This window comes from Chrysemys picta, chromosome 5 (genome assembly GCF_011386835.1).
Source record: "Chrysemys picta bellii isolate R12L10 chromosome 5, ASM1138683v2, whole genome shotgun sequence".
In the NCBI taxonomy this organism is placed as follows: Eukaryota; Metazoa; Chordata; order Testudines; family Emydidae; genus Chrysemys; species Chrysemys picta.
Window position 1 is genome coordinate 107,562,443 of NC_088795.1, and position 24,940 is coordinate 107,587,382.

At 41.8% G+C, this 24,940-nt stretch overlaps 1 protein-coding gene across 2 annotated transcripts in view; it reads right to left on the reverse strand.

Annotated features, from left to right (window-relative positions):
• Positions 1-516: 516 nt before the first annotated feature.
• The window catches only part of STIM2 (stromal interaction molecule 2), a 153,348-nt gene continuing 128,924 nt past the window's right edge, over positions 517-24,940 (reverse strand). For both annotated transcript variants that reach the window (XM_042855410.2, XM_005300296.4), the window contains 9 exons: positions 22,848-22,959; positions 21,976-22,091; positions 14,262-14,439; positions 13,290-13,467; positions 12,350-12,517; positions 12,010-12,110; positions 11,486-11,724; positions 8,453-8,681; positions 517-6,073 (listed from right to left, as the gene is read on the reverse strand). In XM_042855410.2, the coding sequence (XP_042711344.2) occupies positions 5,593-6,073; positions 8,453-8,681; positions 11,486-11,724; positions 12,010-12,110; positions 12,350-12,517; positions 13,290-13,467; positions 14,262-14,439; positions 21,976-22,091; positions 22,848-22,959 (1,802 nt within the window). In that variant the 3' untranslated portion in view covers positions 517-5,592. The remainder of the gene's footprint in view (positions 6,074-8,452; positions 8,682-11,485; positions 11,725-12,009; positions 12,111-12,349; positions 12,518-13,289; positions 13,468-14,261; positions 14,440-21,975; positions 22,092-22,847; positions 22,960-24,940) is intronic.

Sequence of the window (24,940 nt, forward strand, 5' to 3'; positions counted from 1 at the left end):
CTGCTCCGTGGTTGGACTATAAACTTAAGACAGGAAAATACGTTGCCAATAAGTAAGAATGAATAATTCAATAGTGAATGCTCACTCATATATGAATAGTCAGGGTGACATCAAAGGGAACATTCACACACTAAAGTACTGGACTACCCAAATGGCTATTAAGAAAAGCTTTCCTTTGAAGGGGGTGGGGGGAAGAAATCTTCAAAATTTATGGCAAGAGGCAAAAACAGAGAAGATAACAAACTTGCTCAGTCACATGGCAGGTCAGTGGCAGAGGGACTCAGGATTTCTATTCCTCATCTAGTGCTCTAACTACTGGACAGAACTGCCTCAAGGTCCATCTCTCCAGTACTCATGGTATCATGCCTTTAGTAAAGCAGATGAGATTACACAAACATTTTAGGCAGAGTAGACACAGGCCCTTCATCCTTCAGTAGATTGAAATGACAAAGTTTATACTGTACATATTATGAGGTAACCTAAGTTGAATTAACACATACAATATTTGCACTGATATTTTTTACTTGTCAAATTTCAGATTTATTCAGACATTAAAAAATCAATATCCATTTACGAAATGAAGCAAAACCATAAGAATAAAAAACAGGAAGACACTGTACAGCAAATCTCCAAGAGTGACATTTTCCTCAGAAGAATCTCAGAAAAGTAAGTGACTGTAAATGTGAACAAAGATTTAATTCCCAAAACTCAATTTCTTCCTGTGATAAACCAATCACACTAAACAGGAGACAGGGTAAATTTGTAATGGGGAATGAAATGTAACATGCTGCACAATGCCAAATAAATACTCCAGCTGCATTTTTTTAAAGCAGTAGTGACATGCAGTGGATTATGCAAGTACTGTGCGTGAATATATATACGGGGGTGGGGGGAAATCTCAGACCTTGCTGCTTGTTTTAATTTAATGGGTAAAAATGTATAACCTCCAGGAGCTAAGAGCAAGTCCAGTGCAGCAGAGTTTGCACTTGGTATGTTGGGCGGAAGCACCAGCCCAACATGGCAGAATTCAGAGTATTATTCTGAATTAAAGTGCATATAGTTAAATTGTCTAGGTCTTTGTTGGTTGCTACTATATTGAAAGAAAGATTTATGTTGGTATCCAAGGACTGGCTGTTTCAGCTTTACGAAAATATTTACATTTTTACAGGGTTGAGATAAGGAACACAGAGTCAGGCTTTAATTGTGCTTGCCTTCCGTTCAGACATTAATACATTTAAATTCAATCCACCATCCAACCTGTGATTTGGTAATATACATATATAAATATACCTATGCCCTTCCCCCGCCAAAGAGACTTATTGAAAATATCTGTATCTGTACTGTTCTGTGCAGAAGAGTGGGTTGGAAATATACAAGGCAAATAAAAAAGTAATTCGCTTCTTCATCCAGTCAGAGGCAGAAAACAAGCTTTTAAATCAAAGGGTGGGATGTATATGCCTTGGTTCAGGCCAGTTCACAACTTGCTAGGTTTTCATCCATATGTCACTAACAAAACAAAAAAGTGCTCCTGATTAAATTTATACACTTCTTCCTCCACAGCTTCTGTCATATCAATTAGAAAGCAAGCAGAACACATATGGAAAGAATTAAGTTTAAGTCTGAATAAGAAAGCCTATTAGGAAAGGTTTTATTTCAATGTGCCCAAAAAGCAGAGGTTGATCTAGTACAGAGCGTGTAACAGGAACAGGCCTGTCATCCCCCAGGGCAGCATGTAGTACTTCTATTCATACGACCAGCATGGAGACATTTTTGAACCCTTTCTTGTCCCCTGGAATGAGAAAGATTGTAAGTTTCTCTGTTCAAACTCTTGTGCTCTACACTCATATGCACCTTCATAAGCTCTTTTAACGTCCAAACAGTGGGACTGACTCTCCCTTTGCACTAGAGGGAAGGGCGTACACGCAGAACATACTGCTCTGGTGCTGGCAAAACTCAGTTTCACAGTTGTGCAGAAACAGTGGACTAGCATGCAAAGCCACTTTATATTTGTGAAAGAACAAGAATTGGCTGATAAGATAACCAAGATGGTAGAAAGAAAAGCTTGTTTATCTGGCAGACAAAGCAACTCGGAATACTTTAAAGGTTAATATTGTTAAAGTAACAGAATGCGCAGCTTCAAAATAAATCTTATCTAAGATCTAAAGGACTAGGTGCAGCTTCAGATCAGGTCTGTCTTCATGGGGAGTTTAAAGAGAGGGTCTAAAAAATGTGGATTAGGGGGCAAGCACCTTCTACTGAAACCTCCAACGAGAGTTGAGCCATAAACTTTGAGCATGCTAACTGACGCCAACATGAAACCTTTGCTACAGAGAAAGAATTATCTGGAGGTACACCAATAACAGTGTGTTCTTAGGCGGTCACCAGTAGAATGTTTTTGTCCATACTATCCAGAAAAAGTAATAGACACTACAGTCTCTCTCAAATTTAGCAGGATATAGCTACCTCTCAGAAACTCCTTCGTCTTGCAGTGTTAACCTCTCGTGCACCTAGCTATCAGGTACATCATTTGCCAAATTTGATTCTGAGTAGAAAGCACATGGAACCTGAAGTACAGGCATCTTCTGTCTAGGAACAGTTGGAAAAGGTCAACAAATCTTGTTTGTCCTATTCTTCCAGTAACCTTCTGCAAGAAGAGAAGCAAAACACAAGTACACAGGAGGTCCCTGGAGAAGCAGCTACAGCAGCTATGTGGCATCAAGTGATTCTCTGTACTGGCTTCAGCAAGTAGAATTGAATGCATCTCCCCAACTAACCCTATTCACTGGAAGTCTAATGAGAAAAGGCACCACCCACTGGAAAACAAGTTTTAATGTAACCTGACTGAGATATATTTGTGTCTATAAAAATATATGTGTGACTATAAAATGGCATATATTTGGCCTCCTTTCCCCCCACTCTGTTACTTGAGTTCTTGGATTGTAAGCTTTTTAGGGGTGCCTATCTATGTACAGAGCCTAGCACAATGGGCCCCCAATCCTGATCATGGCCTCTGGGCACCATCATAATATATTCAATTAAAAAAAAAAACACACCACACCTATCTCCTACTTCAGATAATCCTCAGAGCATGATTTTAGACAGATATCCCAGGAGCCACTCTGATCACAGACACAATATTGGCTGAGAGCGTCAGAGAGTCCTGTGCCATTCAAGGGTGTCTAGGAGGACTGGTAAGTCTCCAAGAGCACTTCAATGGTTGCCTTGCCAATTGGTCTCATTGATGTCAGCCAATCCAAATAGTTGAAGTGGAAAGACAGTTAGCTGAGCACAGGAAAACCTGTAGGTCATTTTAAGTACACCGCACCCCTCTATCTACAGGATGTGGACATATTCCATATCCCTTCACAGGAAGGTTGGATTTGCTGAAGCAGTTTGCCAGGGAGAATCCACCGTCAACGCCAGTGATCAAAACTGAGCTTTTTCTCCTGGCAAGCAACTTCTAAAGTCTGGTTGCATTAGCCTGGCGGGCAACCAAGGTGCTGAGAGCCACCCATCTGTCTGATCAGATATTTAAATTCTGAGCGTTAACAGGATGGCATTGTTCAACATCTTCTTTAGAAGGATAAGGGGTAATGCCTCCAGAGTAGCTAGGTTAGCGGCAGGGGTAGTCAATTATATTCTGGATCAGTTTGAGATGGCAAGTTGCCTAAACTTATCAAAACGATAAACAACCAGTAACTGAAATCTGAAATAACTATGCTTAAAAGTTCCAACACAGAAGAGACGCTGCTTTTCTGGACATATTAACTTCAGCTGGTAATTTCGATATTCTTTATTTTTTCATAGGACATAGTAAATGTTTCTGCTAAAAATACCACGACCTTGCAAATGCATATAAACAAAGCGAAATCCCATATAATGGGACCTTCGTGCAAAAATAGGAAAGCTATGTGTTGCTTCAAGTTTAAACAAATGGTTAAAGGTTTTGTTAACGTCTCCTTACCAACAATCTGTTTAGGCAGTCAATGAATTCATTGTTTTCTACAGTACAGTGTGTGTGTGTACTGGCAAGGTTTGAACTCCTAATCACGGAAGTCCAATCACAGCAGCAGCTACTGAGGCCACTAACACAACCCCATAGCAGAACTGAAGAGATCTAGTCATCACAGGATAAATTGCTTGTGTTCACTAGAGCAAAAATATTTCTTTGGAATTCACCTCAAAGAAAACTGTTGCTCAGCATTAAACATTTTCAGACAAACTGAATAAAAAAGGCACTGTTACTCAGTACATTTTGTTCATCGAAATGTAAAAAGTGGTGATGGTTTTGAACAACTAGCCACTGTTTTCCTAAGAAGGCTTCTTTGTTACCCAATGGTAATTTAATGCCTTATGATAAAAGCTTGTTTAATGTAAAAGCTGCTTTATCTGAAGCATGTCTTGATTCTCAATTTAAAGTCTTTAAATTACGCTAATTCATAATAGTCTATGTACATTATAAAATTAATAGACCATTTACTTCAACCAGACATGTCTGAACAGCTAACTCCTCAAACTATACAAAAATAAACAGTTTGAAATCCTACAAAGGGACATAAAGACATTGTTAAAAGCTAATAACAAAAATAATTTATACACTTATAAGCATAAGCAACATAGCCTGTAGCAGGTTCAACAAACAGGTCCTCAGGAATATGTCTGAAAGAGATCAGCTAAAATCAGAACAATTACAAGCACAAGAATGTCTCCAATTTATTATCTGTACCATAGTACAAATATTCATAAACCAAACATCCTTTGTCTGTCAAAGTCTGTAAACAAGTGCCCGTATTCTCCCCCTCCCCATTATAAGCATGTGAATTTTTTTAAGTCCTTCAATCAAGTTTCATTCCATCACTTGCATAAGGAATCAAGAGCCTCTTCTCTTGTTAAATTATCTATATATTTTATCATACAGCCTGCAATGCAGTAAAATCACAGTGAAAGCCCTGGGAAAAACAAGATCTTTACAGCAGGACTTGAACCGTTCTAATAATAAATGCATCTAATGAAGCGTCCCATAAAAAAAGTGTGGGGTTTCCATTTCCAGAAATCAAGTCAATTAGAAATCCTAGGTTCTACTTACAAACCCCAAAAGATCTAAAAGTGTGAAGACCCATCTCCTCAGTCATTTATAAATCCTAGTTTCGCTTGCAGAGATACTTTTCCAGTCTGGAAAACAGTAGTGCAATTTAATTAGTTTTACTTCTTTTAAGTTACTTAAGTTCAGTAGGTAAATGTCACAGCTCTGTGGAAAGATAAGAAGATGATCTGGTAAACAAGAAATTTTGGCAAGCCCATGCAGGCTTACTAGTCCATTAAAGCTGGTCAGTCCAAAGTGGCATTTTTAAAAAGTTATAGATAACTAAAAACAAAGCAGAAATAAATAGGCAGAAATAACTAAACGGTCTGAACTTTTGATTTCTCATTAACAGCTGGCATGATCTTTAACGTTAGGGTCATTTACATAGTAGACAGTTGACCTACAGGGCATTCCACTATGACGTCCAGTCTGGAAGACCCAAATGGAACTACGTTCCTGAAGTTTAGGAAGCCTAACATTGCCACTGTTATGGGTTACTTCTCTGTGCGTCACTTAGATTTTTTCTTAAAGAGGCTTTTAATTTTTGATGGCTTTTTGTTTTTCTCGCCATTCTGGCATAGATCCTGTGGGATGCTACTGATCCTAGGGACAGTGGAGACTTCATGAATGGGTTTACTTTCACTGCTGGCTGAGGAAGAGGAGGTGTGGTGAGGCTTTGGGACTGGGATCCCACTAGAAAGCTGGTTCATGCTGCAGGACTTCTCCAGGATGCCATTGTACACTTTGTTCGCAGGACTAAATATCATGCTTTTAGTTTCTGTTAGGCCTGGGCAGTCAGGAGAACCCCTGGAAATATCTGCAGTTAGTGATGAGGAGTCTCCTGTGGACGATTCCTCTAGCGACAGTTCCTCCCGGGATACCTTTTGTGGAGATAGAGGTTGGTACATCTCAAGACTTGAAGGAGGAGACTGTTTCCTTCCGAAGGATGAGTTTAAGGAGTCACACTCTGAACCAGCATCCTGCACTTCCCTAAGTAAAAGCAAAGAGAGAGGAAAGAAACTGTTAGACCGAAACTGCCTTAATGCAATTAAGAGGAGTAAGAAACCAGTTTAAAAATCTATGCCATTAGACTGCAACCACCCACTACATTCATATCACTAGAAGTGGTAGGTAAATGCTGAACAGCTTAATTTACAATAAGAAAACTAGATCAGTTCAGATCTCAGATCCACGAATGGCAGTTTTATGTATCAAGTATCAGAGGTGTAGCCGTGTTAGTCTGGATCTGTAAAAGCAGCAAAGGGTCCTGCGGCACCTTATAGACTAACAGACGTATTGGAGCATGCGCTTTCATGGGTGAATACCTACTTCGTCGGATGCAGTTTTATGTATGTAACCTTGTAATCCGATACAGATGTGAGAGTAATTTTAGGTATGTGTCACACTGCTACCAATTGGGCAAAAAAAAGATTAAAACTACCAGAGATCATAATAAAATATTACTTATTTGATTGCCATTTAGGTAAAAGAAGCTGAACGATTTTAATCTCAGCCAAAATAAGCATCGAGTTCAGTCAGTTGCACCTCATTGTAGAAGAGCAACAACCCTTGTCCAAATAAAGCATTAGAATAGTCTCTTTAAAAAATAAATAAATAAAGTATGGTTCTGGAAGAGCCATACTGAGGAGATCCCTAAGACCTAAAGAACAAAGCAGCCTGAAGCAACTAAATTAAAAGGGTATTTTCATACTGGCATAAGCTTGAAAAAAAACATTTATACAATATGAAATTTACTTGGCCTGTGTTTTAATTGTTAATGAAGCCAGTTCTTTTGATAACCTTAATCCTTCTGATCGATACAACAAGTGAAAGAATAATTGTGTATTCACGAGAGGACAAGATGCTGTGCTAGGATTGATTGTCATGTCACAAATTTTGAATGAATTGACTACAGAAAAACAGGTGGAGAAGATTGGCTGTGAAGAAACAAAACCTCTGTTAACCAGCAACAGAGTAAATAAAGTTACAAAAGTCACAGAAGCAGCAGATTAATACATTTGAAAGTTTTCCCCAGGGTAGACATCCTCACCTTTCAATATACAATCTAACTAGTCCATGTGTTACATGGCTAAAGGAACTTAACTTTCTCCTAAGAGAAAGTGTAGCAAAAACAGTGAGTTCTGAAGTCTGCTTTTGGTCCAGGTTAAAGCTATAAGCACAAAACTATCGCAAAGAAACTGGATTAGTTCAGTACACCCAGGACAGTGGCAGAACTGAATTAAACCTTTTGCACTGGCTAGTTAGACTCAGACTTAAGGATCATCCTGATCATTTTGTCTGATCTTCTGCACACTGCAGGCCAGAGAACCACACACACCCGTAATAGAACCTTAACCTCTGTCTGAGTTACTGAACCATGATTTAAAGACTTAGTCTGCAGAAGAGAAGGATTAGGGGGGATTTGATAGCAGCCTTAAACTACCTGAAGGGGGATTCCAAAGATGATGGAGCTATGCTGTTTTCGGTGGTGGCAGAAGACAGAAAAGGAGCAATGGTCTCAAGTTGCAGTGGGGAAGGTCTAGGTTGGACATTAGGAAAAATATTCCACTAGGAGGGTGGAAGCACTGGAATGGGTTACCTAGGGAGGTGGTGGAATCTCCATCCTTAGAGATTTTTAAAGCCTGGCTTGACCAAGCCCTGGCTGGGATAATTTAGTTGGGGTCTGTCCTGCTTTGAGCAGAGGGTTGGATTAGATGACCTCCTGAGATCTTTTCGAACCCTAATCTTATATGATTCTATGACTTCAAGTTACAAAGACTCCACCATTTATACTAGTTTAAACTTGCAAGTGACACATGCCCCATGCTACAGAAGATGGTGAAAACCGCCAGGGTCTCTGCCAATCTGACCTGGGGGAAAATTCCTTCCTGTCCCCAAATATTGCGATCAGTTGGACCTTGAGCTATGGGCAAGACCAGCAGCCACGCACCTGGGAAAGAATTCGCTGCAGTAACTCAGAGCCCTCTCCATCTAGCGTCCCACCACCGGCCATTGGGGATATTTGCTACTAGCAGTCACAGATCGGCTACACGCCATTGTAGGCAGTCCTATCATACCATCCCCCTCATAAACTTACCAAGCACAGTCTTGAAACTAGTTAGGTTTTTTGCCCCCACTGCTCCCCTTAGAAGGCTGTGTGACGTTGTGCGTCACAGGCTGTTCCAGAACTTCACTCCTTTATATTCACACAGTAGCACAAACAGCCCAACTGTTGTTCCATTTGGGCCCAATAATTTAATTTATATTATTCAGGTGGCTACTTCATCATTTGACATAGTTCAACCTCTAACATTTCATAATTATACAGAGCAATCCAGAGTTCTAATAATGTTTTGCTATTTGTCATACCATTGTTTCTCAGCAGTGAAGTAAATTGCCTCTTCCTCTTCCTCAGTACGATAAAGAGCAGGGCAGCTTGACACTGACAGGATGTCAGGGTCAGGGGAATGCAAGGTATGCGGCGTATGTTGAGCATGTTGAGTATGCTGAGATTGTGGAGATGATGGCACAACGTTCCGCCTTGAGCGACACACACTACTACTTCTTGCTAATGAGCTGGGAGGCTTTACAGTGGACCCTGGGGGAAGAAAAAACAGACCGTGTTAATTTAAAATTAACATAATCTACTCTGAAAACCCTATCAGCAGATTCTCTCCCAGAGGGCAGGTACACCAGGTTAATGATTCTGGGAGTCAGTCTGCACCAGCCCCAGTGAGTCTTAGCGTTGCTATGAGGCTGCTCTCAGCTGACTCTTAGGGCATGTCTACACTACAAAATTAAGTTGGCTTAAGTTGACATACAGCCACCGCGGTAATGAAAACGGTGTTTCATGTCCACGCTGCCCTTCTTCTGTTGGCAGTGCCCATCCTTACCAGGAGTGCTGCCACTGATTTACTTATGTGGGGCATTGAAAGCCCTGGGGCCGCGGGGCTCCGGCTGTGAGGCCTGGAGAAGTAGGGCTGACAACCAGAGGATGTAAATAATGCAGTGTCTACACAAACACTGTATTACCCTAACTACATCAACTTAAGCACTACGCCTCTTGCGGAAGTAGAGTTATTAAGTCGATGTAGTGGGCGACTTACATCGGTGGGAGCTACATTTAGTATAGATGCTCTGTAGTGTAGACCAGGCCTCAGGTATGGTTCTTAATGGATGATAGGGGTAACAAGCTCTGCTTTGTCACACCCTCTGGACCAGGAGATGACAGATAGTGCAAGACCCATTCCAACAGAGGATTCCTTTGACCATTTATATCCAGATTCTGAGCTCTGTGCCTCCTGGGCAGCCCAAAGAGGCCAAATCTCATTTGAGAATCTGGTCCTACATGTTTATAGACTAGAAATGGTGGTGCTGAATTAGTATGAAGTACATAATTATTCTCATCCATTCTACTTTTGTGGTCATTCAAATCTTGCAAAAGTGAGCAGCTTTCTGAACAAGCACCAGAAGCACCACTGTTTTTAAGATAATTTCACCTAACCAAAAAGAAGGATGGAAGTAAACAACACAAATTACAATCATGAATGCTACAGTCATTAAATGTGATTTATTTTTCTAGAATTGCATTAGTGCATTCTCTCAACAGGAGTGCCAGCCAAAATGAAAGCAAGCAAAACATGTTTGTCCAACTTCATTTGTAATGGGATCTTTTTTCCTATTTGATAATTCATTTTTCAAGATCTGCTACACCAGTCCAGACACCAGTCCATTCCTCCCTGCCAGCAGATGGTGAGAGCAAAACAAAAGAAAAGCCTGATAGGAGGCTGCAGACGTTGCAGTTTCTGGAAATGTTCCAATCTGGTTTCAGTTTGAATAGCACGCAGATTAGCAATGCTCTCATGTGGAAGTGGGCCCATGGAACTACTTTAAGACTCTCTGTTGCGGACGAGTTTCCACCAAGTTTTCCATACCAAGACTACTGTAGTTTGTATTGTCTATCTTGGACAAAAAAGGCCAGGCTCAGCCAGGGGTCAAGTTTGCTTACTCAACTAAAAATGTCAGAAAATCTAAGAATTTTGTAGTCAAGTCTGGACTGACACCATCTGCACTTTTCTTGCTGGGATGCTGTGTTAACCTTGGATAAACTATATTCTCCCTTACTGTGTATTAACTAGGCAGAAGTCTAAATATAAATATGTAAGCAAACAAGACAGGCAAGGACAAGGCACATGTTGCATTGACCTCTACTTGCTGGAATCTCACATTCAGTTTAATTACCATCCTACTCTCAGTGGTGAAGGTCACTGGGGAAATCACAATTTATGATGTAACTAGCAGCACCTGACCTAAACATATCAGATATCTCTGCTCCTCAGTGGGAGATGATGAGAGCATGCAAACCAGACCAGGGAAGCGAGTTTGGGACCAGAGGCGAAAGTGCCCTTGTTCACAACTGACCTTTCTGCAGCACCAGGAAGAATGCGAGCGTCAGACAGAGCCTACTTTTCGTTTTTATCCTCTAACTCCTGTGCATCTAACTCCCTTAGGAGCCTTTTAAAAATACTGTGCTGGTATTTTCAAAGGAAATTGGAATCAACAAGAAATTGTAGAAGTAATTGCCACAAAATTTTACCCCTTCTTCAATTCTTCAGTTTGATTTTTGCGTGTGTGCTGAAACAGTCAAGTGTAAGCTCATCTCAATTCATCTTCACTGTCTAGTTAATCCCAGCTACAATAAGATGGTCTCTCTTACTGATGCAATGACTTAAGTCAGACATCAGGGTGGTCAGACTCTCCAATGTATACAATCAACTGCCTCCCAGCATAAACGCTCTGTTTGAAAGCTTCCTCGGACAACACCACTTTTTTGTTCCAGTCATTAAAGAATGCTTGGAAAGCTATGTAGCACACATCCTCCCACAGAAAGTATCATCTCTCTTCCTACCTGCTCGTCTGACTTGACAGAAACTCCTGCTCTTCCATAATGGCAGGGCAATGAGCCAAGAGCAAAGTTACAGGGTAAATTTAGGATTATGGATATTACTGGAAAAACAACTGTTACCTATTTATGGTGACCAGACTGAGGTTATTCTTTTTTTCAGAATGAAGAGTAGGAGGAAATAGTTTTTACTGCTTCACGTTACCTTTATTTCAACTCCCAGCCCAATTACTGTACTTTCTATCTAATTAATAGAAGACTCATGTTGGGGCTTGTTTTCTTTGAAGATGTCCATCACCATTACCTTACATTTTGTTCTGCTCCTGTCTCTATTTCCTGCACTCCTCCTTTGGAGATTTCTTTTCTCCTGAATTTCTGTGCTTTAGGTTGCCCTCCTGCTCAATTTTCCCTTTACTGGTAACTCTTCTCGCCACTCAAAGTCTCTCCCCCACTCCTGCTTCCCTTCCTCAATATCTCCCTTTGGAGTATACACCACATACCATGAAACTGTGCAACTATTGGAGGGGTGTCTTCATCTAAGTCATCAACTCCCCCAGCAATTGGGTAAGGTGGAATGGAGACTCGGGGCATCACCACCCAACTGTGATCAGAGTAGAGAGAGGATGTCAGGCTTGGTAATCCTGAGTTGTGTGCTATCTGAAAGCCACAGATCTTCTCAATCTGCTGCCATCGATAGAGACGCTCTCGCAAACATGTTGTCAATTCAGAGAGTGCTTTCCTGGAAAAATAAAAACAATACTGTAGTTAGTTACTATGTCACTGGACTAAAACTTGAATGCTGGACATAGTATGGAACAGTAACAGTATAATCACTGCAGCATTTCAGAAAGCAATCACTATTCTTAGGAGTGTGCAAAAACTCACATCTTCTGACAGTAGATTTTTACTTGAAGTACAATAAAATTAAAATACTGAATTCCTTCATATCATTTTCTTAGTGAACTTCACTGTTTCTGGCATAAAAGAAAGCAAGGGACAATATATATCTAGTTAATGCTCTTACTTTGCTTCAAGGATTTTGTGGTCCACCTCATCTAGGGAGGAGCTGTGTGCAACATGTAATGTCCCAAATACAGTGCTTCTCTTCTTTTTAATTTTTTCTGCCTAAAATGCAGGATAAACATGAAGCCAAAGGCTGTATAAATAATGCAGATAACAAAAAATAATTTGAGAGGACATAAAGGCAGTAAGTATCTGAATGAAACAGGACTTTTATATTCTGACTGCAGAAACTGTAAGTAATCAACATTCTATCCTATCAGAATACTCTATATCCAACAAAATGGACAGGTCTGTGAGTCTTTAGCACATTAACATACTGAAGTAACTCAAAAGTAAATTACCTCATCTTTAGCAATCGCTAGTTGCATTTCTGCATTTTGTCTTTTAATATTGTAGTACTGAACTTCAACCTCATGTGTTAATTGGAGCCATTTCTGCAATGCATCAGGAACAGACCAGTTACTTCTCAGCTCAAACTCCTTCTCGGCCTTCTTTAAAGCCATGCGAACCTAGCAGTCACAAGAGATGCAAAAGTCACTAAGATAATTTTTATAAGACTAAAGGTAAAAAGGAGTCTGCCAAAAATACTGCTGTAATTACCTCTAAAACTCATTCTTCATGCAACTACACTCTGGGATCATGTAGCTCTGGCACATGGTTCTTTGCTCTCAAGAGTAAGTTGTGAGAAGTTTCTGAAAAGTCATGCTGTGGATTTGCATATACTGGGCCAGCCTCAAACTTTCTGTTCCTATTTTACATTGGTGACCAAGCTGAAACTAACACTTACTGATATGCCACAACTAATTTCTAATACTATACATTAGATTTACACTAAAGAAAATATAAGCAACAGTCTGGTAAAGACACCTGCTGCTTCTGTTCTGGTAGCAAGAAGGAAACCAAGATGGGATTATTTCCCTCCTTTATAGGTCTAGTTTTGGCATTGTCTGGCCCATGTACATTATGTACGGGGACTTAAAATATGAAGAATCATTCTTTTAAATATGTTTCAGTAGCACAGCTACAGGGGTCCATATGCTTCACAAGTTTTAATAGTGGTCAGTGTATATGCTTTTTCTATGGCTGTAAAGAAATGAAATATTCAGAGGCTTAGAGGATGCTTCCAGGACAATAAACTCTAGCATCACAGAAATGCCACTTGGAGGGGTGGGGGGGGGGGGGGGGGGGGGGGGAAAGAGAACCTCTCTCCAGTAAACTAAACCACAATAAAGCCAGGAAATTAAGTTAAGAAAACTGAAATGTTCCATAGTTCATAAATACCTGTACTAGTTCCTCCTCTGCATACTTGAGTCTGCTCAGTTCACATTCGGCTCCCTCCCTCAACTCCCTTAGTCGATAAGCTTCTCGTTTTGCATCACTGATTTCATCCATCATTTTGCGCTCCAGGTTTTGTTTTTCTACAGCAACATTTCTGTTTTCTTCCTGTGCCTTCTCAAGCCTTAAGAACATAATTAAGCAAAAAAGTGAGAAGCTACTCAAAGAACAGTGGTTAAAGATGCAGTGTTCTGGTAAAGAATGAAGCCTATACAGATTGTATGCAACACTTCAATATAATTTGCAGCATTTATATCCAAATTCAATCATAAATCAGCCTCAAACACCCCAGATCTAATTTATCAGTTTTAATGATAATCTCCTTCATATATACTTTAAGGGTATGAAAGTAGACAAAAATACCAGGCTTATAATAAGAGTTACTGCCTTAACTATGGAGAAGGCACTTTCTCCATACTGATAGAAAAACAATAAGCAATTTGCAGTGCAGGCTTGTCTGGATCTCATGTGCTCAAAAAGCTGTAAGGAAGATGCTACAAGAAGTTTTCTTCCACAATAAAACAGGCTAAGAAACGGTTTATCCCAAATTCAGCCATAATCTCCAGTAATAAAGCTTGTTTCCTACATCAACAGGTAAGGTAACAGATTAACTCACCACTGTCCCTTTTATATTCATCTGACCCACCTCTGTATCCATTTCTCTTTCCTTTCCATTGCTCAGCTCTCACATTACAGTTTAAAATGTCAAGGAGATATTTCAACATGTCACACACAGATATGTTCTTTAAGACTGCAGTTAAATGTGTGCAATGAATTGAGGAAGCTGCACAAAACTCAGTGCCTGTTCTAGTCAAATTGTTATCTTTCACTTTATTGCTTTAAATGCTAAACATCATTACCTCAAAATATAACACTTAGACAAATCACTGAATATTTAAACCTTTTCAGTTCACATACCTCTCCTGCACATCAAGAAGGCTTTGCTCTGCTGTCTGGAGGCTTTCTAGATCTTTCATCATTTTTGTGATGTGCTCTCTTGAGGTCTTGTTCTGAGTATGTGCAAACCAGTAGCCTCCAAAACCAATCACTATAGAAATTGCTAGTACAAAATCCTTCATCCAGTTGTGAGATGGGCCTGTACAAATAGTTATAACAATCAAGGACTGTGCAGATTTAAAAGGTGCACTATTGAAATCACTTCTTTTCAGCACATAAAAATGGTGCAACTTGGAACTCAGAGAGATTCCAGACCATTTAACCAGCAAGATCTCTCCACATACCCACTGAAATTATTTTGGGAGCATTCTAACACAAAACCAACAGCTCTGTTGCTAATATTATATTCTATCTACGAGATATTAACTTAAATGCTTACTGTATGCTGAAAAGATAACAAATCTTCTACGTGATAATTACACATTGACTCTTCATTAAGCATTTCTATTTCACAGGCTACAGTATAGCTTAATCCATTATCAAATTATGTGGCTAGTGAGTGTTGGGTCTGATCCTACAGTCCCTCCTCTGCATGCAAAAAAAACTGTCCTTGATTTCCATGGGAGTCCCTCAAGGGAATGGGTGAATGATGGGGCTCAGACTAAGGCCTGGTCTACACTAGGAGGTTATGTCTAATTTAGCAGCGTTAACTCAAATTAACCTTGCACCTGTCCACACAACAAAGCTATTTATTTCGACATAGAGGTCTCTTTAAATCAATTTCTGTACTCCTCCTCGATGAGGGGAGTAGCGCTAAATTCGACATGGCCATGTTGAATTAGGGTAGGTGTGGATGGACTTCGACGCTAATAGCTCCGGGAGCTTTCCCACAGTGCACCATTCTGTTGACGCTCTGGACAGCAGTCCGAGCTCGGATGCTCTGACCAGCCACACAGGAAAAGCCCCGGAAAAATTTGAATTCCTTTTCCTGTCTGACCAGTTTGAATCTCATTTCCTGTTTGGACATCGTGGTGAGCTCAGCAGCACTGGCAACGATGCAGAGCTCTCCAGCAGAGGTGACCATGCAATCGCAGAATAGAAAGAGGACCCCAGCATGGACTGATCGGGAAGTCCTGGATCTGATCGCTGTGTGGGGTGATGAGTCCATGCTTTCAGAGCTGCGATCGAAAAAACGGAATGCGGAGATCTACGAGAAGATCTCCAAAGCCATGACGGAGAGAGGATACAGCCGGGATGCAATGCAGTGCCGTGTGAAAATCAAGGAGCTGAGACAAGGGTACCAAAAGACCAAAGCGGCAAACGGACGCTCCGGATCCCAGCCCCTGACATGCTGTTTCTACGAGGCACTGCATTCCATTCTAGGTGCAGCCGCCACCACTACCTCACCACTCTCCGTGGACTCTGAGGATGGGGTACTGTCGACGGCCGCTTCCTCGGAGCTGTTCGCGGACGGGGAAGATGAGGAAGGAGATGAGGACGAGGAGGCAGTCGACAGCGCATACAATGCTGATTTCCCCGACAGCCAGGATCTCTTCATCACCCTCACGGAGATCCCCGACCAACCCGACCAAGGCCATAACCCAGACTGTGAATCAGGGGAAGGATCAGTAGGTAAGTGTTTTAATCATTTATTTTGAACAGAATAGGAATGGTATCTTAACAATGGGTTTTTCATGATTAGTTTGCCCTAGGCGCTTTAGTTTTTAGTCCTTGCCAGTGCAGCTACTGGAAAATTCTGTCAACATGTCTGGGTATAGAGCAGAAATCCTCCTGGGACATCTCCAGGAAACTCTCCTGGAGGTATTGTGAAGGCCTTTACATGAGATTCCTAGGGAGATGGCCTTATTGCGTCCTCCATGGTAGGAAACTTTTCCGCGCCAGGGTAGCAGCAAGTACTCCAGGATCATTGCCTCGCAAAGCATGGCGGCATACGGCCCTGGTGTTTGCTGGCATTCACGCACCATGCGCTCTTTCTCTGTCTCCGAAATCCTCATCAGAGTGATATCACTCATGGTGACCTGCTTTGAATTAGGGGAATGTTAGTATTGGGACTGATTGCCTGTTCCTTTACATAACTGTAACCGGCGGTTTACAGCCACACGGTGGAGGTGGAACAGGGGCAGCATGCAGGGATCTTTCCCAGGGACAGCCGTGAGGGGGGTGGGACAGGGGGCAGAGTTCATGCTGGCCGGATTGCCGGCAGCAGGAACTGGCCAACGCTAGGAGCATTGCTTGGAACGTGAAAGGAGGACACTGCTATAAATTAAGCTTTAAGCAGTCAAAAGTCTACAGCTTACCATGTCCGCCTGCTAGCCGAATTCCGTTGTCCGGCCCCGCTTGTGTGATCTGTACAGCAAGACCCCAGGCACTCAATGGGAAGGCCGAAAATTCGACCTTGTACTGAGTGCGCATGTGATAGGTAATGTGCATGGTCTTGTTCACAGAGAAAGACTATATTCATTGTTCGCAAAACTATTTTTCTGAGGAACTCACTCCCTTTTTCCCATCCCACAGCTGCGAGTGTCTCCCGAGCTACCCCGGCATCCCCCTCCCAGAGGCTGGCGCAGATCAGGCAACGAAAGAGAAGGACAAGGGACAAGATGTTCTCCGAACTTATGGGCTGCTCCCGAGCCGAGGCAGCACAGCAGACCCAGTGGAGGGAGAACATGTCGCAATACCAGCGATCACACAGCGAACGGGAGGACAGGTGGCGGAAGGAAGACCAGCAGGCAACTCAAACGCTGCTTGGACTAATGAAGGAGCAAATGGACACGCTCCAGCGCCTTGTAGATGTTCTGCAGGACCGGAGGCAGGAGGACAGAGCCCCGCTGCATTCTATCTCTAACCGCCTTCCCCTGCCACAAAGTCCCATCCCCCCCTCACCCAAAGTCCCAAGAAGGAGGGGCGCCAGAGGCCATGAAAACAGTCACTCCACCCCTGCAGACTGCTCAAGTAGCAGAAGGCTCTCATTCCCAAAGATTTGATAAGTCCTTTCCTTCACTCCAAAAGCACCTCACCGTAGCCCCCGTCCGAGTTTCATCCCCTAACTGTGTAGTTGTTAATAAAAAATACGTTTCTGTTAATTACTGTTTCCGTCATGTTCTTTTAGAGGAGAGTGTGTTTGAAGAGGGGGAAGGGAGTTGGTAATTGGAGAAGACAGTCACCTTTACCACGGTACAGACACGGGGAGCAGGAAGCAGAAAGTCACACACACATTGCAGTCACTAGGCACCCTGGTCAGTCTGGGAGGTGGTTTTCATGTTCTGTGGGGGGGGGGGGGGGGGGCTATGTGAGTTTGTGGCGGGGGAGGGCGGTTACAGATCTTACGCAGCGGTCCTTAGCCTGGATGACAGAGCCACGCAGCAGGGGATCTGTAACCGCCCTCCCCCACCACAAAGTCACATAGCCCCCACACACAGAGTCCCGAAAAGGAGGGGTGGCAGGCTCCGTTGAAACAACCAGTCCACCACTGCGGACCACTCTAGGAGCAGGAGCCAGTCATTCCTTGAGTTTAGAAGCGTCCTTTCCATCACTACACCCGCTCCCCACCACAGTCTGCGTCCCAGTTTCAACACTTTACCTTGAAATCCTTAATAAAGAAAATGGTGTTAAAATAAATGAAACTTTGTTCATTATTTTTAAAGGTGTGTTGGAAGGGGGTTGGTAACTGGAGAGGATAGTCAACATTAACTGGGTAAAGAAACGGGGGCAGGTTCAGCTTCTGTTTAAACAAACTTAATAGTCACAGGTTACCCTCCTCACTCTGGAACCTAGCTTTCAAAGCTTCCCGGATGCACAGCGCATCCCGCTGGCCTCTTCTAATCGCATGGCTGTCTGGCTGAGCGTAATCAGCAGCCAGGCGATTTGCCTCAACCTCCCACCCCGCCATATATGTCTCCCCCTTGCTTTCACAGAGATTGTGGAGCACACAGCAAGCTTCAACAACAATGGGGATATTGGTTTCGCTGAGATCAGAGCAAGTCAGTAAGCTTCTCCATCTCCCCTTCAGACGTCCAAAAGCACACTCCACCACCATTCTGCACTTGCTCAGCCGGTAGTTGAAGAGTTCTTTTTCACTGTCCAGGGTGCCTGTATAGGGCTTCATGAGCCAGGGCATTAGCGGGTAGGCTGGGTCCCCGAGGATCACTATAGGCATCTCCACATCCCCAACAGTTATTTTGTGGTCCGGGAAGTAAATACCTTCCTGCAGCCATCTAAACAGACCCGAGTTCCTGAAAACGCGAGCATCATGAACCTTGCCCGGCCATCCGACGTTGATGTTGGTAAAACGTCCCCTATGGTCCACCAGTGCTTGCAGCACCATTGAAAAGTAGCCCTTTCGGTTAATGTACTGGCTGGCCTGGTGGTCCGGTCCCAGGATAAGGATGTGAGTTCCATCTATAGCCCCACCGCAGTTTGGGAATCCCATCGCAGCGAAGCCATCTATGATGACCTGCACATTTCCCAGGGTCACTACCTTTGAGAGCAGTAGCTCAACGATTGCGTTGGCTACTTGCATCACAGCAACCCACACGGTAGATTTGCCCACTCCAAATTGGTTCGCGACTGACCGGTAGCTGTCTGGCATTGCAAGCTTCCAGAGGGCTATGGCCACTCGCTTCTGGACAGTCAGGGCTGCTCGCATCTAGGTGTCCTTGCGCTTCAGGGCAGGGGACAGCAACTCACAAAGTTCCAGGAAAGTTCCCTTCCGCATGCGAAAGTTTCGCAGCCACTGTGATTCATCCCAGACCTGCAGCGCAATGCGGTCCCACCAGTCTGTGCTTGTTTCCCGGGCCCAGAATCACTGTTCCACAGCATCAACATGACCCATTGCCACCATGATGTCCACGGCGCGGGGTCCCGTGCTTTGTGAGACATCTGTGCCCTCTCAGACTTAATGTCCTCACCGCGCTGCCGTAGCCTCCTCGCCCGATTTCTCAGCATCTGCCTCTGAAAATGGTGGATGATAAGGTGCGAGGTGTTGACAACGGTCAATTGCAGCGATGATCGCAGCGGGATCCATGCTCGTGGTGCTGTGGCGTCCGCACTGTCAATCACCAGAAAAGTGCGCGAACTGATTGCCCGCCGGCGCTTTCACGGAAGGAGGGCAGGAGTGAAGGCTGAATGACAACAGTTACCCAAAACCACCCTCGACACATTTTTTGCCCCAGCAGGCATTGGGGGTTCAACCCAGAATTCCAATGGGCAGCGGGGACTGCGGGAACTGTGGGATAGCTGCCCACAGTGCACCGCGTCCAATGTCGACGCTTGCCCCGGTAGTGTGGACTCACAAAGTCGAATTACTGTCCTTAGTGTGGATACACACGTTCGACTTCATAATATCGGTTCCACAAATTTGCTTTAAGTAAAATCGAACTACTCTCGTAGTGTAGACATACCCTAAGTGAATTTTACAAGGTCAATATGAATCTAAAGTTTGGTTACCCAACTAAAAAGATATGGTTGTCATTTTCTTTTATATTAAAAAAATAGTATTTAAAGTATCCAAAAAAGCATGTAATAAATGAATTGCTGCTGTATGCCGCATCCTCAGGAATAAGGAAGCGATCTAATCTGAATGTTAAAATACTGCATGTAACGGGTTTACAGACTCGGAAGCAACATTTGGGAAACAAGGATTCAACAGTATAAAACAGATTATAGCTTTCACTGTATACTCTATACTCCTCACATAAATATTTTAATAGGGAAATGTTTAAAAGTATTCCTGGAAACAGTGTGTGCCTACTTTAAGGCCACAGATGACAACTGATGGCATCGAGTCCACTAATGAGGTGCCTGGACCCTGGAGAAGATGCACATGTAAGGTGAGGTGGTGGCCTTGGGGGGGGGAATAAGAGGTAGGTGTGAGGGGGCAGTGGGTGAAAAGAGGGGGTTGGGAGGAATTTGGGACGTGCAGGGCTGCGACTGCCAGAGAAAGAGGTGACTTTCCCCAGCTCAAGGGCTGCAGCTGCTGGGGAGAGACGGCCCTCCTTCCCAGCCTCAGCTCTGTGGCTGCTGTGGCGTGGTAAGACCCCTCTCCTTCCCAGGACCAGCTCGGGAGCTGCCATGGTGGGGGAGAGAGGGCATGTCCATCGCATTAGAAAGGTGAGACTACTCATATTAAAATGAGTTGTGTGCTTTTTTTGTAGAACAAAAAAACGTTAATTATTATTAAGGTTTTTTTATATAGCGCATTACAATAGTTCGCTAACGGTACAAACAACATTTGCAAAGATCATTAATTGGTCCACCGAGACCCTCAGCAATTTTCAAGTGGTCCGTGGGAAAAAAAAAAAGTTTGTGAACCACTGCTCTAACACAAACTGGTTCTAGATAGCACCTGGCAGATGAACTTCCCTAGAGGACACTATTCTTCAGAATTGCAGTATCCTCCTCAAACAGCATAGATGAAATGATAGGCCTCACTAGTCAATCCACTAAAGCTTCACAGCAAGAAATAATGTGGTAAGTTTAAAAAGATCATTTGTTAACCAGATGGAACAAAAACAACATTACAGAAAGGTGGGACTCACGCTATTGAGGAGATATTTCTGTACAAGTAAAGGAGTTTTGCAATAAATTTTGCTGCACTGGAAGTTAATGTTCCATCTAATCTCACTTTCAATAATACGACTGCAGGAGTCATTTATTTATATGCAGTTCTGACATGTCCATCTGGACCAATGTGCATATATTATCAAGTATTTCAGAAAGTGAGCTGCGATCCTTGAATCAATAGACAGCACTAAAATAAGTGATTACAGAAGCCCAAGTCAGAGTCATACTTCACGTTCCAAGTAATTTTCTCATAAAGTGAGGCCTATGAAATGCCCTGTAAAGAAAATAATCTTGGATACTATCATGAAGGCCAAAATGAAACTGATTTTTATACGATTTTTTTTCCTATACAAAAGGTATTTGAAAACTGATAAGAAGTCAATAACACTTCTTTTTAAATGAAACACGTTACTAGAAATCTATTGCATGAACTCCTTTCTTAATAATTTTTCTAGGATCCATCTGAAGTTTTGTGAAGCAAAGGGTATAAGCTACATTTTTTAAAAATGTAATGTTTCTATTAACTCAAAATATTAACTTTTTTTTTCAAAACTTCCCAGACTTGTGGCTTTGTGCTGCATCCATTATCCTATTTGACAATTTAATAGAGCTTACACTTGTGGAATGTTTAAGAGTTTGGTCTTGTCTAGGAAAAGTGGTTGGTTTTAAGTCAAGCTTAGCTAATGCGTATTAGCTAAGTACAACTTAAATTATTTTTTTTCCTAGGGTAAATTCAGGGAAACAGTTTTAACTTGACTTTAATCATACTGGTTAAATTAAGCAAAATATTACCCAGTCTCCCAACCAGGAAAATAGACAAGTTAAGGTTGGGCTTAACTAGCACATTAACCAAAACCCAACAAACAAAATCAAAGAAGATTCAGAGCACTATCATTAGGTCAGCACAAAAAAGATTTCAAGAATTTACTACACTATTGGATGACACACTAAAATTAGTACTTTATACTACTATACAAAGGAGGGCAGTTAGATTTCCTATTCTGATGTCTTCATTGTCTTAGCTGATGTCCCACAATGTACTGACCAAGTGGAGTGAGGTGTCCCACCTACGGTATATAATCTCAGTCTAAAAGCAAAAAATTGGTGTTTGAATTCTTACAACTACAAGTTAGAAAAAATAGATAATACTAACGTGCGAGAGGTCCGAATAAAACAACATCCAACGCCTTCAGCTGAAGTTTCTGTCTGTGGCTCCGTTCAATAATTTTCAGATGAGAGATCATAAAAGCAGGTTCATTTACTGCTATCCTGTTCATAATAAATCAAATGTTATTCTCACACACATTTTCATGTAAGCTACACACAGAACTATACTGTAGAATTACTGTAGTGTGTTAATCTATTTGCAATGTATATTGATATTTACACAGTTAACACAGAGATAGCAAGAGATATAACTCATATCTCTAATATTTTATGACTTATCTTATCAAAAGCATTACACTATGTAGTAATGGTTTTTCTATTTTCTTTCCACTCTGCAACCACCACTAATTAAATCCATTTTGGAGAAGTTAAATGCAATGGATTATGTGCAGCCTGATGGCATCGAGTCCCCTAACATACTTAACACTTGTAAAAATCCAACAGTTAATACTGAAGGGCAAAGTCTGCAAAGTCTTTTCATGTCCACATTGGCAATGTGTTTCTACTAAGCTGAATACATCTGTAGCTTTTCAACAGAAATTAGCTACCACAAAGCTAAGTGATTGCTATTGAAACACTTTGGTGCCAAATTATTTGTAAAAGGAAGAAAGTAATGAAACTGAGGTAGGGAACACTGGCTGGAGACAACTGACTTTCAGGAATATTTTGGCAGAAGAAAATTGAAATTCTGGTTCCCTGGCCTTTCAGAATTGTAGGCCTACATCAGTTCTTATACCTGAGCACAGCCGGTCAGTATTAAATTTAGATAATTATCCTGCACAGACAACCTAGAGAGAACGCTGCCCAATAGAAAAATATAATAAGGTTTTTTAAATTAATCCAGAAGAGAAGGTTCACCTGGGAAGTGTTGTTCCTTTGACACTACTGTCTTTAAAATTCTTCTCATACTGGGGCAATTCAACAAATTCTACCAGCCACTGAAGAGTCTCCTCTTGAGTCCAGTTGTGAACTGCAAGACAAAAGATGGACTATCACAGATGTCTGATTTTCAGGAATACAAGAATAATCAGTACCACAGCTAAAAATAACACAAAGATGGTAGATTGGCAGGTTACACAGCCAGCATAAACAAGTTCACCTGGATGGAACCACAGATAAATAAGTATTCACGTTTACTAACAGAAGTTGTTTCTGGCAGTTTGCCTTTTTCATTATATGCTCTTTAGAGACAAAGCTTAAACAAGTGTTTAACCAACAGAAACATCAAAAATTCCATAGCATAATTTAGAATTATTTTTTATAATCAGGGCAGCATCTTGTGACCTATTTTAAGTGCTCTCTCAGCCCCAATTCTACTGTCCTTACAGAACTGAACATATGCCAGCAGATGCAGTAACACGTAAGGTAATGTGTCAAGATCTTAGCCCGTAGTCCAGCGAGACACCTTTTTTCTGGCATCTTCATACAAACTCATGCCACTCAAACACAGAAATTGTGTATGGGTGAGGGTTTGGTGGGGAAGGGAGGGAGTTGGAGTATTAAAAAACATGAGGGGCAGAAATGGGTGGGTGGGTTTTAACTATTTCTTTATTTAGAAATTAACAGGTTTAAAAATCCTAGCCACTTAAGTATCAGAAACAATACAATAATCATTATAACAATGAGCTTTTGTTCAGAGAAACACTATACAGTAATATACTCATCATATCTCTCTATTTAAGAGGGTGATACTATGTTACAGAATGAGCATCTTTACCCTACCTGTGACACGTCAGGTATTAAATTGAGTGAAATGTTGATTATGATGTTATTAAATTGAATGCAATCTCTGATTATGCATATTTAACAATCCACATGTCGACCCAATGGTAATATTCAAAAAACTGGACAGGTTTATTTGTTTTTTTGCAGGTGAATTTACATTGTCTGGGTGCTGAACAAATGAAGAAGTGAGGTTTTTACTACCCACAAAAGCTTATGCCCAAATAAATCTTAGTCTTTAAGGTGCCACTGGACTCCTTGTTGTTTTTGTGGATACAGACTAACACAGCTACCCCCTGATACTGAACAAATGGGGTACAATTAAAAAATACAAAAAAAACCCCCAAAACCTTTCAAAATGTTCCTGGGACATCTTGTGTTATGTCAAATTATTTTTCTTACTAAGGAGGTTATTGAAATCAATCTGGACAACAGAAGCTTTAAAAAAAAATTTCCCCCTTATATTTATTTGCAGTGGCTGCTATTACTGTTGAAACTGCCAGCCAGCAGTGTACATGACCCTCTGGTAATTGCAGAGGTCTCAACACACAAGGAAACACTGTCTGGAGCTTTTAGTTTAGATAAAATTGCTGTCTCAGCCCAGGGCAGAGCTTCAGGCACTGTATGCCACTGCTACAGTTTTGCAACTTGTAATGCTATACACTATAAACGCCTATCTCCTCCACTGTGCTTGCAAAGTTTATCAAGACCCTCTGTGCTTTGGAGCAAATCACCAAGTACTGCCCTCCCTTTGTACATACATAACTTTGCAGGCACAAACATCTGGGCATGGAACTGCTAGACCATTACCTGTAAGTATTTCTCCATGCAACTGTAACCGGATAAGGGAAGGCTAGATTAAGACCCCTTTGAAAATCTGACACTAACGGTGCATTCTCAATAGTGAAGCTTGACAAGGACCCTTTACAAAAAATTGCAAGAAAGATTGCAAATGCTTTCCACTTGTAAACTGCAGACACAGTTGTGTACAAACAACAGAATGTTTTATAGTTCATCAGTATCCATTTCAGACTGTCTAGCACGGTATGATTAACATATGAGCTGAAGTTTCAACAGGGATTCCTACAGATTTATTATTTACATTAGTATATCAATGAAAAACCAGTTTAAGCGTTACCAGATAGTTTCATGGGTGTTTTTAAACTGTTTCAGTTTTACTCTACACTGTTTCCAATGTCACTAATTAGCTTTAAAAATAAATAGTATTC